Source organism: Pagrus pagrus (genome assembly GCF_965226575.1).
Source record: "Pagrus pagrus genome assembly, chromosome: 14".
In the NCBI taxonomy this organism is placed as follows: domain Eukaryota; kingdom Metazoa; phylum Chordata; class Actinopteri; order Spariformes; family Sparidae; genus Pagrus; species Pagrus pagrus.
The window spans coordinates 23,133,451-23,146,465 of record NC_140198.1 but is presented as its reverse complement, the minus strand read 5'-3'; the positions used below and the strand labels follow the sequence as shown (position 1 = coordinate 23,146,465).

The 13,015-nt window shown below is 45.0% G+C and overlaps 1 protein-coding gene across 4 annotated transcripts in view; it reads left to right on the top strand.

The window, feature by feature from the left end:
- Window positions 1-13,015, top strand: part of mtmr4 (myotubularin related protein 4) — a 45,780-nt gene that overhangs the window by 29,703 nt on the left and 3,062 nt on the right. For 3 of the 4 annotated variants that reach the window (XM_084374443.1, XM_084374444.1, XM_084374441.1), the window contains 16 exons: window positions 273-389; window positions 1,465-1,494; window positions 2,019-2,101; window positions 4,406-4,572; window positions 4,699-4,795; window positions 6,392-6,505; window positions 6,605-6,798; window positions 7,489-7,617; window positions 8,484-8,595; window positions 9,157-9,352; window positions 9,726-9,911; window positions 10,072-10,242; window positions 10,516-10,670; window positions 10,872-12,309; window positions 12,481-12,591; window positions 12,765-12,853. In XM_084374443.1, the coding sequence (XP_084230569.1) occupies window positions 273-389; window positions 1,465-1,494; window positions 2,019-2,101; window positions 4,406-4,572; window positions 4,699-4,795; window positions 6,392-6,505; window positions 6,605-6,798; window positions 7,489-7,617; window positions 8,484-8,595; window positions 9,157-9,352; window positions 9,726-9,911; window positions 10,072-10,242; window positions 10,516-10,670; window positions 10,872-12,309; window positions 12,481-12,591; window positions 12,765-12,853 (3,389 nt within the window). The remainder of the gene's footprint in view (window positions 1-272; window positions 390-1,464; window positions 1,495-2,018; window positions 2,102-4,405; window positions 4,573-4,698; window positions 4,796-6,391; window positions 6,506-6,604; window positions 6,799-7,488; window positions 7,618-8,483; window positions 8,596-9,156; window positions 9,353-9,725; window positions 9,912-10,071; window positions 10,243-10,515; window positions 10,671-10,871; window positions 12,310-12,480; window positions 12,592-12,764; window positions 12,854-13,015) is intronic. The other variant, XM_084374442.1, reaches the window with a different exon arrangement.

The window sequence follows — 13,015 nt, the reverse complement described above, 5'->3', positions numbered from 1 at the left end:
GTCAAACATTATACCTGCTAAACACCAACATGTTAGCATTGTCATGTTGAACTTTAGCTTAAACTCCTTCTCTGCCTAAATAATGCCTCACTGATTATCTGTCATGACCTTAGACTGTGTAAATGTGGATGTTATGATTTTAGTCCCAGACATAATAAACTAGACACACTACTACTTGTACTAGACATAATAAAGCCTGACTATAAACAAGTGTTGGTGTCTTGTTTACGCTGTTTAAACTTCAACAATCTGGTTGTTTTGTGTCTCTACAGGTGCCATTCCCAGTTCTTCAGGGGGAAGGGGTGGAATATCTCGGTCATGCCGATGAAGCCATCATCGCCATCTCTAACTACAGGCTCCACATCAAGTTCAAGGACTCTGTCATCAACGTGAGTGCAAGTCACACACTGTAAACACACAGAAGAACCACAAAAGTAGAATTTGGCTTTAGCCCAAATGGCATGAGTGTCTCTGTGATCTCTACTGCTGCCATGCCATTACAGGAGCCAACAGCAGGAGAGAGGAGGATATAATGTGTAGTTTGGACCCACATAGGCTTTTTCCCTTTCCCCCATATAAATTTTATAAACACATAATTGTGCTAACCAGGCAAATAAACCCACAGTTTTTTACATAAGGTACCCGTAAAGCGTTTTTCATAACATGCCAGTGCAGTTGGCATGGTCCTGTTTGTACCAGGATTGTACCACAGGAGCGGCGGGCCCTCTGATCTCCAGTCAGGGGAGGTTTAATGTGACATCTAGGCTCCAAAGGCCCGGCCCCCACTGGCACTGATGTCCACTAGTTCGCTCCTGCTGACGTCAGGAACTTGCTCAAAGACAAACAGGCCAATTGTTTGCATTCACTGGCAGCGAAATTCCTCCTTCTACCCAAATCCCTGTCATCTTTTCCAGAAGGATCCGACTTCTGGAAAAGATGACATGGATTTGAAAACGAGGAGGAGGTGAGGGTAGATCAGCAGGAGGTTAGGAATGCTTCTTCACCTTGACATACTTTAGCAGGAGAGAGTTGGACAAATGCACAGTTCAAAGGTCACCACCTAACCTCCTACAGGGCAGAGTCCTGCATTGACCCCATGAGCACAGATGAACTCTGTATGAACGCCAACAAGCCATAACCTCTCCTCCACACCCCCCTTCACAGCTCCTCCCCCTACTTCTAAGCTGTTTTCTTGCCCTTTGCTCCTGTCTGTGTTTGTCTTTCTCTCCATGATTTCCATTCGGCTCGATCGTGTGTTGCAAGTAGCACACTCCATGATCCACTCGGTTATCCTTCATCTTTCGACCTCTTTGATGTTTTCTTTCCTGTTAACTCTTCATTTCCTTTTGTCTCCTGAATTTCTTTTGGTTTAATATTTATTTTTTTCCATTTCCTCCTGTTGTGTGTCCTCCCTCCCTCCTTCTTCTCTGTGTGTGTGTGCTCCATGGTGTCACTGTGTTTTAGACCTACCCAGGTGTGGACAATGAGATATCTGTGAGTACCATATGATAAATCACCACCCTCTGCCACAGTCTAGACAGCTTTGTCAGTAAGCTCTTCTACACTTGAAACGATTACAGCGCACTGGGGACAAATTGTAATTTTCTTTGGAAGCACTCTGCAAAATAACAAGAGTTAATAGATAAACAAGCACTATTTTTTTGTAATAAGGCATCAAATAGTATTTTCTCATTCATTACAAGATGCACAATAAAGGTTTGACCAAAAATTTCGCTGTGTGGGTGTTTAAATCTTCGTTAACGCCTCAGTTCACAGGATAACCTGAAAGCTTAGAAAGCAGAACAGACAATAGACTGCGGTTTGGTATCTTAACAAAGTAAAAGTGCTGCGGAGGCCTTCATCTCCTCTGCAGTGAGGTTAAAGCTGAACTGTGTGTATCTAGCCTGGATTCAGTCTGTTCTAGACCAGAGGGTGGTAACCTCTTTGCAGATGTGCTGTCTGCTGTGTGAGCGGGCCATGAGGCTGATCATCATACACGTTTCTGTCTCCCCCTACAGGTGCCTCTCAGGCTGATAGAGAGTGTGGAGAGCAGAGATATGTTCCAGCTGCACATCATCTGCAAAGACTCCAAAGTTGTGAGGTAAGGAGAGCAGCTCACTCACTCACACACCGAAGACATCATATTAACTCTGCAGGTGCATTAATGCTGTAATTGAGCAGAGTAAATGCAGAACAGTACACATTTGAATGAATAATACAGTAGGTCAGGTCTGTCTGGCAGTGAGGAGACAATTTATATCACACACTACCACGCATAACCGTAAATCAATATTTCCAGGTTTAAAAATAGCAGCTACAACTCTCACAGTACTTATAATTATGTTAATATGATTCTAGCGCTGTTGTAGATCCTCCATCATTCCCTCCTCTTCTCATGAATACCTTAATGACATTAGTGATTATGGAGATTGTGTTTTGTGTCCTCACAGTTAAGGGTTATCCATATATATGTAAAGTAAGTTACATGGTGGAAATATGGTACTCTCATGCTCAGAGTTGTTATTAATAGCTTCTTTTTTTTAAGTTAGAAGTTTGGAAAGCCAAGTTAGCATGAAACTGTGTGTTTTTTACGCATTTCTACTCTCTGTTAATGATTCCTCTTTTGGTTTGCATTAGTATGACAACAGACTTCATGTGCAGTCATTTTGTGGCAATGATGCTGAAACATGTTGTTGATCAATGGATTAGTTAATCAATACAAATGTAATCTGCAACAGTTATTTTCTTTAATTGATTGTTATTTACTGTAAATCATTCATCATTAAATTAAACAGCTACTGGGTTCAGCCCCTTAAATGTGAGACTTTTTTAAATATCATTTTTCCACCCTGTAAGAAAGTTTTCAAAATGTTTTAATCTCATTCCCAACTTGTCAAATACTGACACTTTGGGATTGAAGGTTGGGTCATCATCCCAAAGCATCAGTATTTGACTTTCCTACAAAGTGGACCTCACCATGAGCTCTGGGAATTTGTGATGGGCATTCTCTCCACATTTTATACACTAAACTCACAATCAATAAATTTAAAAAAATGTGTTAAAAAATATTAAAAAATAATCATTAGCTGCAGCCAGACCCAGTACTATGGGCAGGCATTTAGATGACCTCTGTGCCTCCCCTGCTGGGTCTTGTCCCCTCCAGTTGCTGCATGATAATAGTCAATATCATTTGTTGTTATTAGTTGTAGTAGTTTGGGGCATAGTAATCCAATATTTTCAAATTAAAAAAAAAAGTTTAGAACTCAACACAATATGATTGGCCAGAAGCAGCCAACAGAGACCATTTTCCTGTACCTATCTAAGGGCGGAGCCGCGAGAGGACGTGTGCAACTATACGACAGATAGATACAGGCTCACTGCAGATTAACCTGTTGCTTCATTGTTTTGTTTCATTTGTTTGAAGCTGGTGGTGCTGATGCTGATGATGTGTTTATTAAATCCTATTAAATGCCAAAGTAGCAGCACACTACTCATTATACTCATTATGATCTTTTGGGAGGAAAACAGTCAGCACAATGAAACCTATACAAATTACAAAAATGTTACCTGGCTATTCCTCTTTTTATTTTTATTAAAGTTATAATATGTCTTTAAGGCTGTAGGCTTCAGGCTTCATATGTAGTAGGCCTAGAGTTGATGGCTCTGTTCAAAGTACAGATTAATGCTCCTCTTCCCAGTAGTCTTGCCACCTGCCCTAATCTGCAATATGTTTTTATATATTGTGAGACAAGGTTAGAATGTCAGTATATCACTTAAAATATGTGTTGAAAAGCAAATACATGCTGTAGGCTGTGGCTTTGATGTATTATGTCGTACATTTTTGTGCAGAATCTGTTGTATTGGATACTGAATGAAATAAGGAATATATGGGGAGATGATGTAGAGAGATGTCGCATTTATTGTTATTTGGGCTTCTTTCAAAAGTGATCAGAGCGTGCTGTGTAGCATTTATTGAGTTTGAGCTGCTGTATTCGAACATTTCATTTCATTTCTGAGCATCTAGTCATTTGCCAAGATCAGACAGATGGCAAATATATACTAACACTAAGCATGCTTACGCTAGTTTAAACACACCTTTTGGTAAAAAAAAAAAAAGGCCTGCTTTTATTTCACAGCTAGCTGAATTTCTCATCTGTCCATGGACATCTGTAAAGTTCAAAACCAGTGGAGCCTTGAGATTCTCAGCAGCAGATGTGCCAGCAGCGTACTGGTTCCTCATCATTAAGCAGCCACATCATTGCTCCTGTTTCGTGGCTGAAAATAACTGAACATCTGAAGAAATTAGCTCTTCTCTCCCAGTCCCCCATGCATATGAAGATGTAAGGAGATATTTTGTTGTTGGATGTTTTTAATCTTTCTAATTTTCACATCTTGTTCTCTACAGATGCCACTTTGCAACGTTCAAGCAATGCCAGGAGTGGGTCAAACGCCTGAATCGGGCCATAGCTCACCCGTCCAGACTTGAAGACCTGTTCGCCCTGGCCTATCATGCTTGGTGTCTGGGGGGCAGCGCTGATGATGAAGACCAGCACGTTCATCTCTGTCGCCCAGGTTGAACACACATAACAATTAAATCTGAACTTTACACAAACGTTCAGGACAATCAGGCTATATTTTGTTCAAATATTGATATTCCGAAGATAATTTTCTCCCTTTATGGTTTTTCTGTTTGTGCAGGTGATCACGTGCGTCAGAGAATGGAAATGGAGGTGAAGAGGATGGGCTTCGACACACAGAACGTCTGGAGAGTGTCGGACATAAACTGCAACTTCAAGTATGTCACAGATACTTTACCATAAATAGCATGGCACCTCCATTGTGACAGATAGCTGCACAAGACTGTAGCTATAAAGACTCCTCAAGGCTGTTGAAGGCAGTGAATGGAGAGTGATGGTGTTTTAGAGAGCTTTATGAGAGCTGTGACAGAGTTTAGGATCAGGCTGGACCAGAGACACTGTAACCACAAAGTCGCCAAACTGAACAGATTGTGTGACTAACAGCTTGTGTGTGTGTTGGCACGCGTCAACACTGTGTGTCAGAAATCTGTCGGGAATGGGAGTTTTGAATGTGTGCTAAAGTTTGGAGGGAGAGCAAGACTACATTGAACATACAGACATTATGACCTGTGTGTTATCTTAGATGTCCATCAGGAATAAACATCCATAAATCCACTTAGAAAAAAGAAAAAGAAAACTCTTAAGTTAAGTTCTCCTCAATATTATAGTCATCCAGTGATGGCTGTTTGTATATACATGGGTACACTGCAAACAGGAAGTGCTAATCGATAATTCGGCATGCTTTTGATTATGCTAATTTGCCAAAATGTTAACAGACGTAGACAAACGAAATGGGGCTCACAGCTAGCTTGCTGATATTGGCAACATTATACTTTCTGTTGACATCGCCCAATGCATTATGGGAAATGTAGTTTCAAAGTATAAAGCATGAAGGAAGACCAAGACTAATCATAGGAAAGACCAAATCCTTTAATATTAACACCTGTACAGGATGTTTAATACTGAAAAGATAGATTTGTAGTTGACTATTCCTTTAAATTCCTTAAATAACATGGTTCAGTGTTAATACTTGCCTGCCTTTGTCTCATCTGATCTTCAGGCCAGCAGCACTCCCATCAACTCCAGTCTTTAACACACACAAATAAATAACATCGTAGCATTTACTCAAGCCGAAATAATGAAATAGTGTGTGTGTGTGTGTGTGTGTGTGTGTGTGTGTGTGTGTGTGTGCGTGTGTGCGTGTGTGCGTGTGTGCGTGTGTGCACATGTATTGTTAGACTCTTCTGTCTCCTGTACGGTCCGAGTAAATAAATGCTACAAAATAAAGGTCAGTCTGCTCTGAGGGCCCAAGAGAGTGCATCCTGCTGAGGGAGACAGACACACAGGACAACCGGCTAATTAAACAAGCCGCAGCCTGCTGAGGCCCATGACTCAGCACAGTATTTCACTTTCCCTCTCTCTCTGTCTCACGCGCACACACTGCCTCTGTCTCCCCCTCCCTTCTCAGACAGTCAGCAGGTGAATAGAAATTGAAGAAAGTGTGAGGAGAGGATGAGGAGGAGGAGGGTAGAGACAGATGGAGTCAGGCAGTATCACTCTGTGATTTGTTCTCTGCCTGAGCTGAGAGTTCTTGATGCAGCAGTGACCCTGAAAACCAGAACACTCATGTGTGTCGAAGAATGTTGTTTGCTGCAGTTCAAAGCGCTGTTTCGTCTTGGTTTGTTTTGTTTTGTTTTGTTTTTCTCAATGAAAGACTTTCCTCGAGTCAGCCTTGATGTACTGGCTGTATAATGCTTGCAGCAACATAAACTACATTTAATAAAAATAATGCGTCTTGTTGTTCTTGTCCTCAGGCTGTGCTCCAGCTACCCTCAGAAGCTTTTGGTTCCAATATGGATCACTGACAAGGAGCTGGAGAGCGTGGCTTCATTCAGATCCTGGAAGAGGATCCCAGTGGTGGTCTACAGGTGGGTTTGCTGACACACTATTGCATGTTTACACCATTTTGTTTCCTTTTCCTTCAGATCTCTATTTACGTTTACTGACTCAATAACCTTGACCTCCAGGCACCAGAAAAATGGGGCAGTGATCGCCCGTTGCAGCCAGCCTGAGATCAGCTGGTGGGGCTGGAGGAATACAGACGATGAGTACCTGGTGACATCCATCGCCAAGGCCTGTCAGATGGGTACCAAGGGCACCTGTGGAGCGCCAGCCTGCCGACAACGCGGGGAAGCTCCCGACTCCTGCGACAGTGATTTTGGTAAATAGTTGTTCGATTTACTGTATGAATGCAGATTCATGCATGCACTGTTGGAGCACTGTTAGAGCACTGATCTCCATTATTTACATCTCTCATTAATTTTCCTTACTTCCAAAGTGAATGCTAAATATAACAGCCGAGCAATACACCGTTTTTAATGGTGCCTGCATACATTAAACTGGTTCAGCAAATACATTGCTAACAATTTATAGTTCCCAAGCTCCCATTTTTTCAAAAAAGGGCATGCAGTATCCGTTCATGTAACTGACCATTTTCAGACTTTTGCAAAGATGATGCCACTATGTCAAACTAGCAGTACATTGGCAGAGTGTTGAGCATGTCTGAGGGACATTAAAACCATTACTTTGTGCACAACAACAGGCTGGAAAGTAAGTGGCAACACAACAAAGTCTGAGTGCAGAGAGAAGAGGTTCAGTTGTAGCCTTGGAGTAATTACTTGTCTCTTGACTTGTGATCGTTACCAATAGCAACGCTGTGGTTGTGTCATCAGGAGGAGATATTGATTTTCAGCAGGTTACAAATAGAGTCAGTTTGTGTTAATCATGTCTCTGCTACTTCTCTGATTCTCACTCTCTCTCTCTGTTCTGCTCCCCGACACTTCAATTCTCTCAGCATTGTCCACTCTTAACAGAAAAAATCTTCTCTCTGTCCTCTCGCCTGTGTCTCCAGACTCCTCTCTGACGGGCGGCTCTGGCTGCGACGACAACACTGTGCCACAGAAGCTGCTGATTCTGGATGCTCGCTCATACACTGCTGCAGTGGCCAACCGAGCCAAGGGCGGAGGCTGTGAATGTGAAGGTGAGCGCCACCAAACATTTGAAAACAATTTTCTGAATTTTGTAAGACACTGAAGGCAGCTGACATTATGTTTGTCAACATTTTCACATTTTGTGCTTACAATACTATCTGCTATCATGAGTGTGTGTGGGTCTGATCCTGCTCAGTGATTCAAGCAGGCAACATAAACTTAATGAGGAGTAACTTAAAACTGCACTCTTACGATTATGAGAGAGATAACAATGGATCATTAACTTCACTTGAAGCGTGGTACCCGCAAAGATTTAACACACAACTGTGCAGTTCCCATGAATTTTACTGAGCTTTGTAGTCTTTTGAGCGTTTGTTTTTTTTGGCCCGATGACTCCACGTTGATAGGCTGCACTTCCAGCGGCAACAGGCGGCTGTTTACATAAAAAAATGTTCTGATCAACCCTCTGTGCCCCATCAGTCGAGATCAGGGCTGACCAAAGGGAGACCAAAGCAGAGCTAAAAGAAGAGCGCTGCTTTTAAATGTGTAAATAGGGTAGTTGTTATATATTGTTAATATATTTGCTGTATTAACCTTATAATGTGATGTGTCAGATGTTGTGTTTTTAGCTTATTTTTCTGCCCCCAAGTTGCCAAAAAAAAAGTATTAATGCAGCTATAAAACAAGCAAACACAACTGCAGCTCTCCAAAATACATAAAATTCTTATTTTTGCCAAGAGGTTGTGACTGCACATGGTCACATTTACAGTTGATATAAATGTTAAAAACTATGAATGTTTCATTCAATGTTGAAATCAAACACCATCATCTAATCACACGATGCTGCTGAATCCTAAAATCTTAAGTGTTGTTCTTCTTATGACCTTCATCACAGTTTATGTTCATTTGTGTTTAGAGTACTACCCCAACTGTGAGGTGATGTTCATGGGAATGGCCAACATCCACGCCATCAGGAACAGCTTCCAGGCTCTGAGGACTGTCTGCAGTCAGATCCCGGATCCAGGAAAGTAAGTCGATCTGTTTGACCTTTCTCTCTGAGTGGCTCTGCCTTCATTTGTGCCTCCCTCTCCCTCCGCCCGTTCTGATGGCTTCACCTCACAGTAAGGCGACACCACACAGAGATGGGAACACTGCCACAGTCCAGTCCTGTTCCTGCTGGGCTGGCCAGCTGTCTGTCTGTACACACAGGCAGTGGACGAGTGTGTTTCCGTGTTTACATCTGTGTGTTTTTACCAGCTGTGTGTGTTTGACTAGTGTGTTTACGTGCGTGACTACGTGTGTACTACATGTGTGATTGTACGTATAGTATGTAGGTTGCTGCTATTACGTCATGCCAGATTATTTTGAGGCTCGTTGTTATTCTGATGGAGGTGTGTAATGACGCAGGGAGGCCTCCAGAGATGTAGGTCAGAGCCCTTCTCCTTCTGTCAGCCTGATAACCCAGTCTAAATTAAACCTGAGTAACCGAAGCTGATGTTTGTATACAGTATCTGGGCTCAGATCACTTCATAAGCTGGGACAGTTCCTGTATAGATTTGTATCTAATCAGTCTCCTCTGTTGTTTCCAGCTGGCTTTCAGCACTTGAGAGCACCCGTTGGCTGCAGCACCTGTCTGTCATGCTGAAGGCAGCCACTCTGGTGTGTTCAGCGGTGGAGAGGGAAGGCCGTCCCGTCTTGGTGCACTGTTCAGACGGGTGGGACCGCACACCGCAGATTGTAGCCCTCGCCAAGATCCTATTGGACCCCTACTACAGGACATTAGAGGTCAGAGTCTACATGGTTTGGCCACAGAAGGTTCCATTTAGTCAAACTTTGATATACTTCTTAAAAATGTTGTATTACTGACTTTACAAAGTCTGTGTGCCTCAAGTGACTATGTAATTACACAGTTTGGCCACTACGAAAACTGGCCTCAGAGCCTGGTGCTCCTCCTGGGGGCCTGGGCTATATTAGCTGCTACTAGCATAATACACCAAAGTCTCTAACAAAACTTTCTGTTGCATTGTGGGTAATGTAGTGCCAAGGAATATGTACAATAAAATAGACTATATCTGTCAATGGAGTACAATGCAAAATCTTTCAGGTATAGTTTTTGTTGCACTGTGATATTATCTTCTGACTACCGTCTCGTCCACAGGGTTTCCAGCTGCTCGTAGAGACTGATTGGCTGGACTACGGTCATAAGTTTGGGGACCGCTGTGGTCACCAGGAGAACACTGACGATGTGAGCGAGCAGTGTCCCGTCTTCCTGCAGTGGCTGGACTGTGTTCACCAGCTGCTCAAACAGTTCCCCTGTCTGTTTGAGTTCAACGAGGCCTTCCTGGTGGGTGGTCAGACAGAACTCTTTACTTCTCTCCGTCTTTGGAACAATGACTACATACATTTTTAGTGACCAGTTTCCCAATGTCAAACCATCAAGAACATTGTAAATCATTGCCAGTGTGAAGGCCCGACTTAATTTTCCGTCTTCCCCGTGTGTCCAGGTCAAGTTGGTGCAGCACACGTACTCGTGTCTTTACGGCACCTTCCTGTGTAACAACGCTCGTGAGAGGGAGGCGAGGAACATCTACAAACGCACCTGCTCTGTGTGGTCCTTGCTTCGCAGTGGAAACAAGAACTTCCAGAACTTCCTCTACATCCCCAGTCATGATATGGTACCTACCACTTTTTATAGTGTCTTTACATGGTAACAACTGGGAGTTAGCAGCTTTTGTAAGGAGACGGTTCCTTGCTTAAGGGAACAGTGGTATTTATAGACTGTAGTGAAAATCAGCACTTGTCTATTCTTATTTCTCTCAGACCCTGAGCAGAGAAAGTGGTTTGATAAATGAGTAATGAATAGTATGCCTGAATTCATCCCCTAACTGGCTTTTTCAGGCCCCTTCATTACTGTATATTGACCTTGTGTGATTGTCCTCGTCTGCCAGGTGCTGCAGCCAGTCTGCCACACACGGGCATTACAGCTGTGGACAGCTGTTTACCTGCCCACCTCCTCCCCCTGCACCGCTGTGGACGACTCTATGGAGCTCTACCTCCCCCTGAGTGTCGCAGGAGACGAACTCACCTCCCGTTCTCTGGACAGGTGTGTTTGTTTGTCTGTTTGTTAGATGCAAACCTGATCTGTTACTATCTGTATCTGTACATACTGTTCTTGAAGGTCCATGAATTGAAATTTACATTAATTCAAAATTACTTAGTCAGACTGCCCTCTAGTGTCCCAAACAGAGAATTGTATCATTGGAAAAAGAAATCTCCTTTTATTTAAACGTATTTCTGTTTCTAGACTTCCCAAGACCCGCTCCATGGACAACCTGCTGTCAGCTTTTGAGAACGGGGTGCCCCTGACACGTACATCCAGTGACCCCAACCTCAATAAGCACTGCCAGGAGGGTCGCTCTGCCCTAGAGCCTTCACCAGCCACAGAAGAAACCTCTGCAGACATCTCTGGTGAGGTCATACCTGACACTGGACTGGACAGCAATGAAGGAGAACCTCTTCGTCAGAGTCCTGCCAAGACTCCAGAGGATGGCCCGGTTGCAGAGAGCTGTGAAGACGCACTGGAGGAGCCCTGCCTCACCACACAGCCCCTGCCCTCTCTGCCTCTTCCCCCCGTCCCTCTCAGTACAGACGTTGCACTCGCTCACACTCCCTTCCCCACCCCTGTCCTCCAACAAGCTTTGCCTCAGATCACCAACCCTCCTCTCCCACCACCTCCGCTGGAGGCTGAGAGCCCCTGTAGGACTGCTGAGAGCCCCACGTCACCCTCTCATAAATCCGAGCCGTGCTTACCTCTCCCCTGCAACGGCAAGGAGTCGCTGCTTAACGGCCACACTGATGGCCAAGCAAACGGCCTCCCAGAATCTGCAGATCTGCTCGCTCTGAAGCAGCTCCTTCCCATGGAGGACTCCACTGAGACTCTCACAGGTGAGGGAGAACCTCCCCCCACCCTGCCTCCCGCAGAGAGCCAGGATGTTACCCAGAATAATTTAATTGATGAGGAGCAGCCTGAGTCACCGCCCCAGGTTCAACCCCAGAAGGAGAAAGAGGACACGAGGACAGAAGTAGTAAAAGGAAGAGAGCGTGTGTTAACTCCTGTAGACTGCACCCAGGTAGCAGCTCGCCACCTGATCTCCCAGAGCCAGCTCTCAGACCTGTCCCTGTTCGGCTCCCACTGGGAGAGTGTCCAGGGTCTGGTCCAGTCCGCGTGCAGCAGCGCCGGTCACTCTGGTGTCGGCCGGGCCCTGCAGCCCAACACTTACCAGAGCCGTCGGCTTGCCAACAAGCTGCTCCGCTCCCAGGGCTTCGCCATCGCCAATGGGTCCCAGTGCTGCCGCAGAGAGGCTCTTTGTTGTCCCAGCAGCCCTATGCAGCCTGGGTGGCTGTCTGCTGCCAGGAGTGCAGGCTACACTGGCCTGTACGGGCCTGCTGCCGCTGCCCTCAACAGCTACTCCCTGGCAGCACATCAGCTCCTGCCGGCGTCATACTCCTCGCCCTCCGCTTCCAGCTCCCCTCCCCCACCTCAGGCCCCAGCTTACCTGGATGATGACGGGCTGCCGGTGCCCATGGACGCCGTGCAGCAGAGACTGCGGCAGATCGAGGCGGGCTACAAGCAGGAGGTGGAGGTGCTGAGGCAGCAGGTGCGACAGCTGCAGATGAGACTGGAGAGTAAACAGTACAGCACCCCTCCCTCAGAGCCAGACATCGACTACGAGGATGACATTGTGAGTAGATTTTTTCAGGGATGATATTAATACCAGACGGCCCAGCACTCTAAGCTTCTTTCTGTCTGCAGTGTTTGTAAATATTTACTTTAGATTATCTCCAGGAAGCGTTCTCCCTTCTCTCCTTCCTGTCAGTCTTCTGACCTTGCCCTTTTCCCTCTGTGTTTCCAGACCTGTCTGCGTGAGTCAGACAACAGCAACGAGGAGGATTCTCTGTCGACCCACAGTGAGGACCGTCTGTCTGAGGGCAGCTGGGATCGAGTGGAGCCCAAGGACACAGAGGTCAGCATCCCTTATTGCTTCATCGTCTAATATAGCTTCTGTCTCCGCTTCATCACCGTCCTTCCTCCCCCTCACCTGTGTGGTTAGGAGCACCTTTATTTAGAGCACACTGTTCTGATAAAGATGTCTGTGTGTGTGTGTCTGTCTGTGTCTGTGTGTGTGTGTGTGTGTAGGTCACGAGGTGGGTACCCGACCACATGGCCTCCCACTGTTTCAACTGTGACTGTGAGTTCTGGATAGCCAAGAGACGTCACCACTGCAGGTGGGGCTTCACATTTACTCACACATGAAAAGGTAGAAGAGAAACGACCTCAGATCATTAGTACTCTTCCTCAAGCACACTTTGAGATGCGATCAACGCACTCCTCTTATAAAATATTATTGTGTTTACAATGTTGCATCTTTTGTTTAAAATCTGAAAATG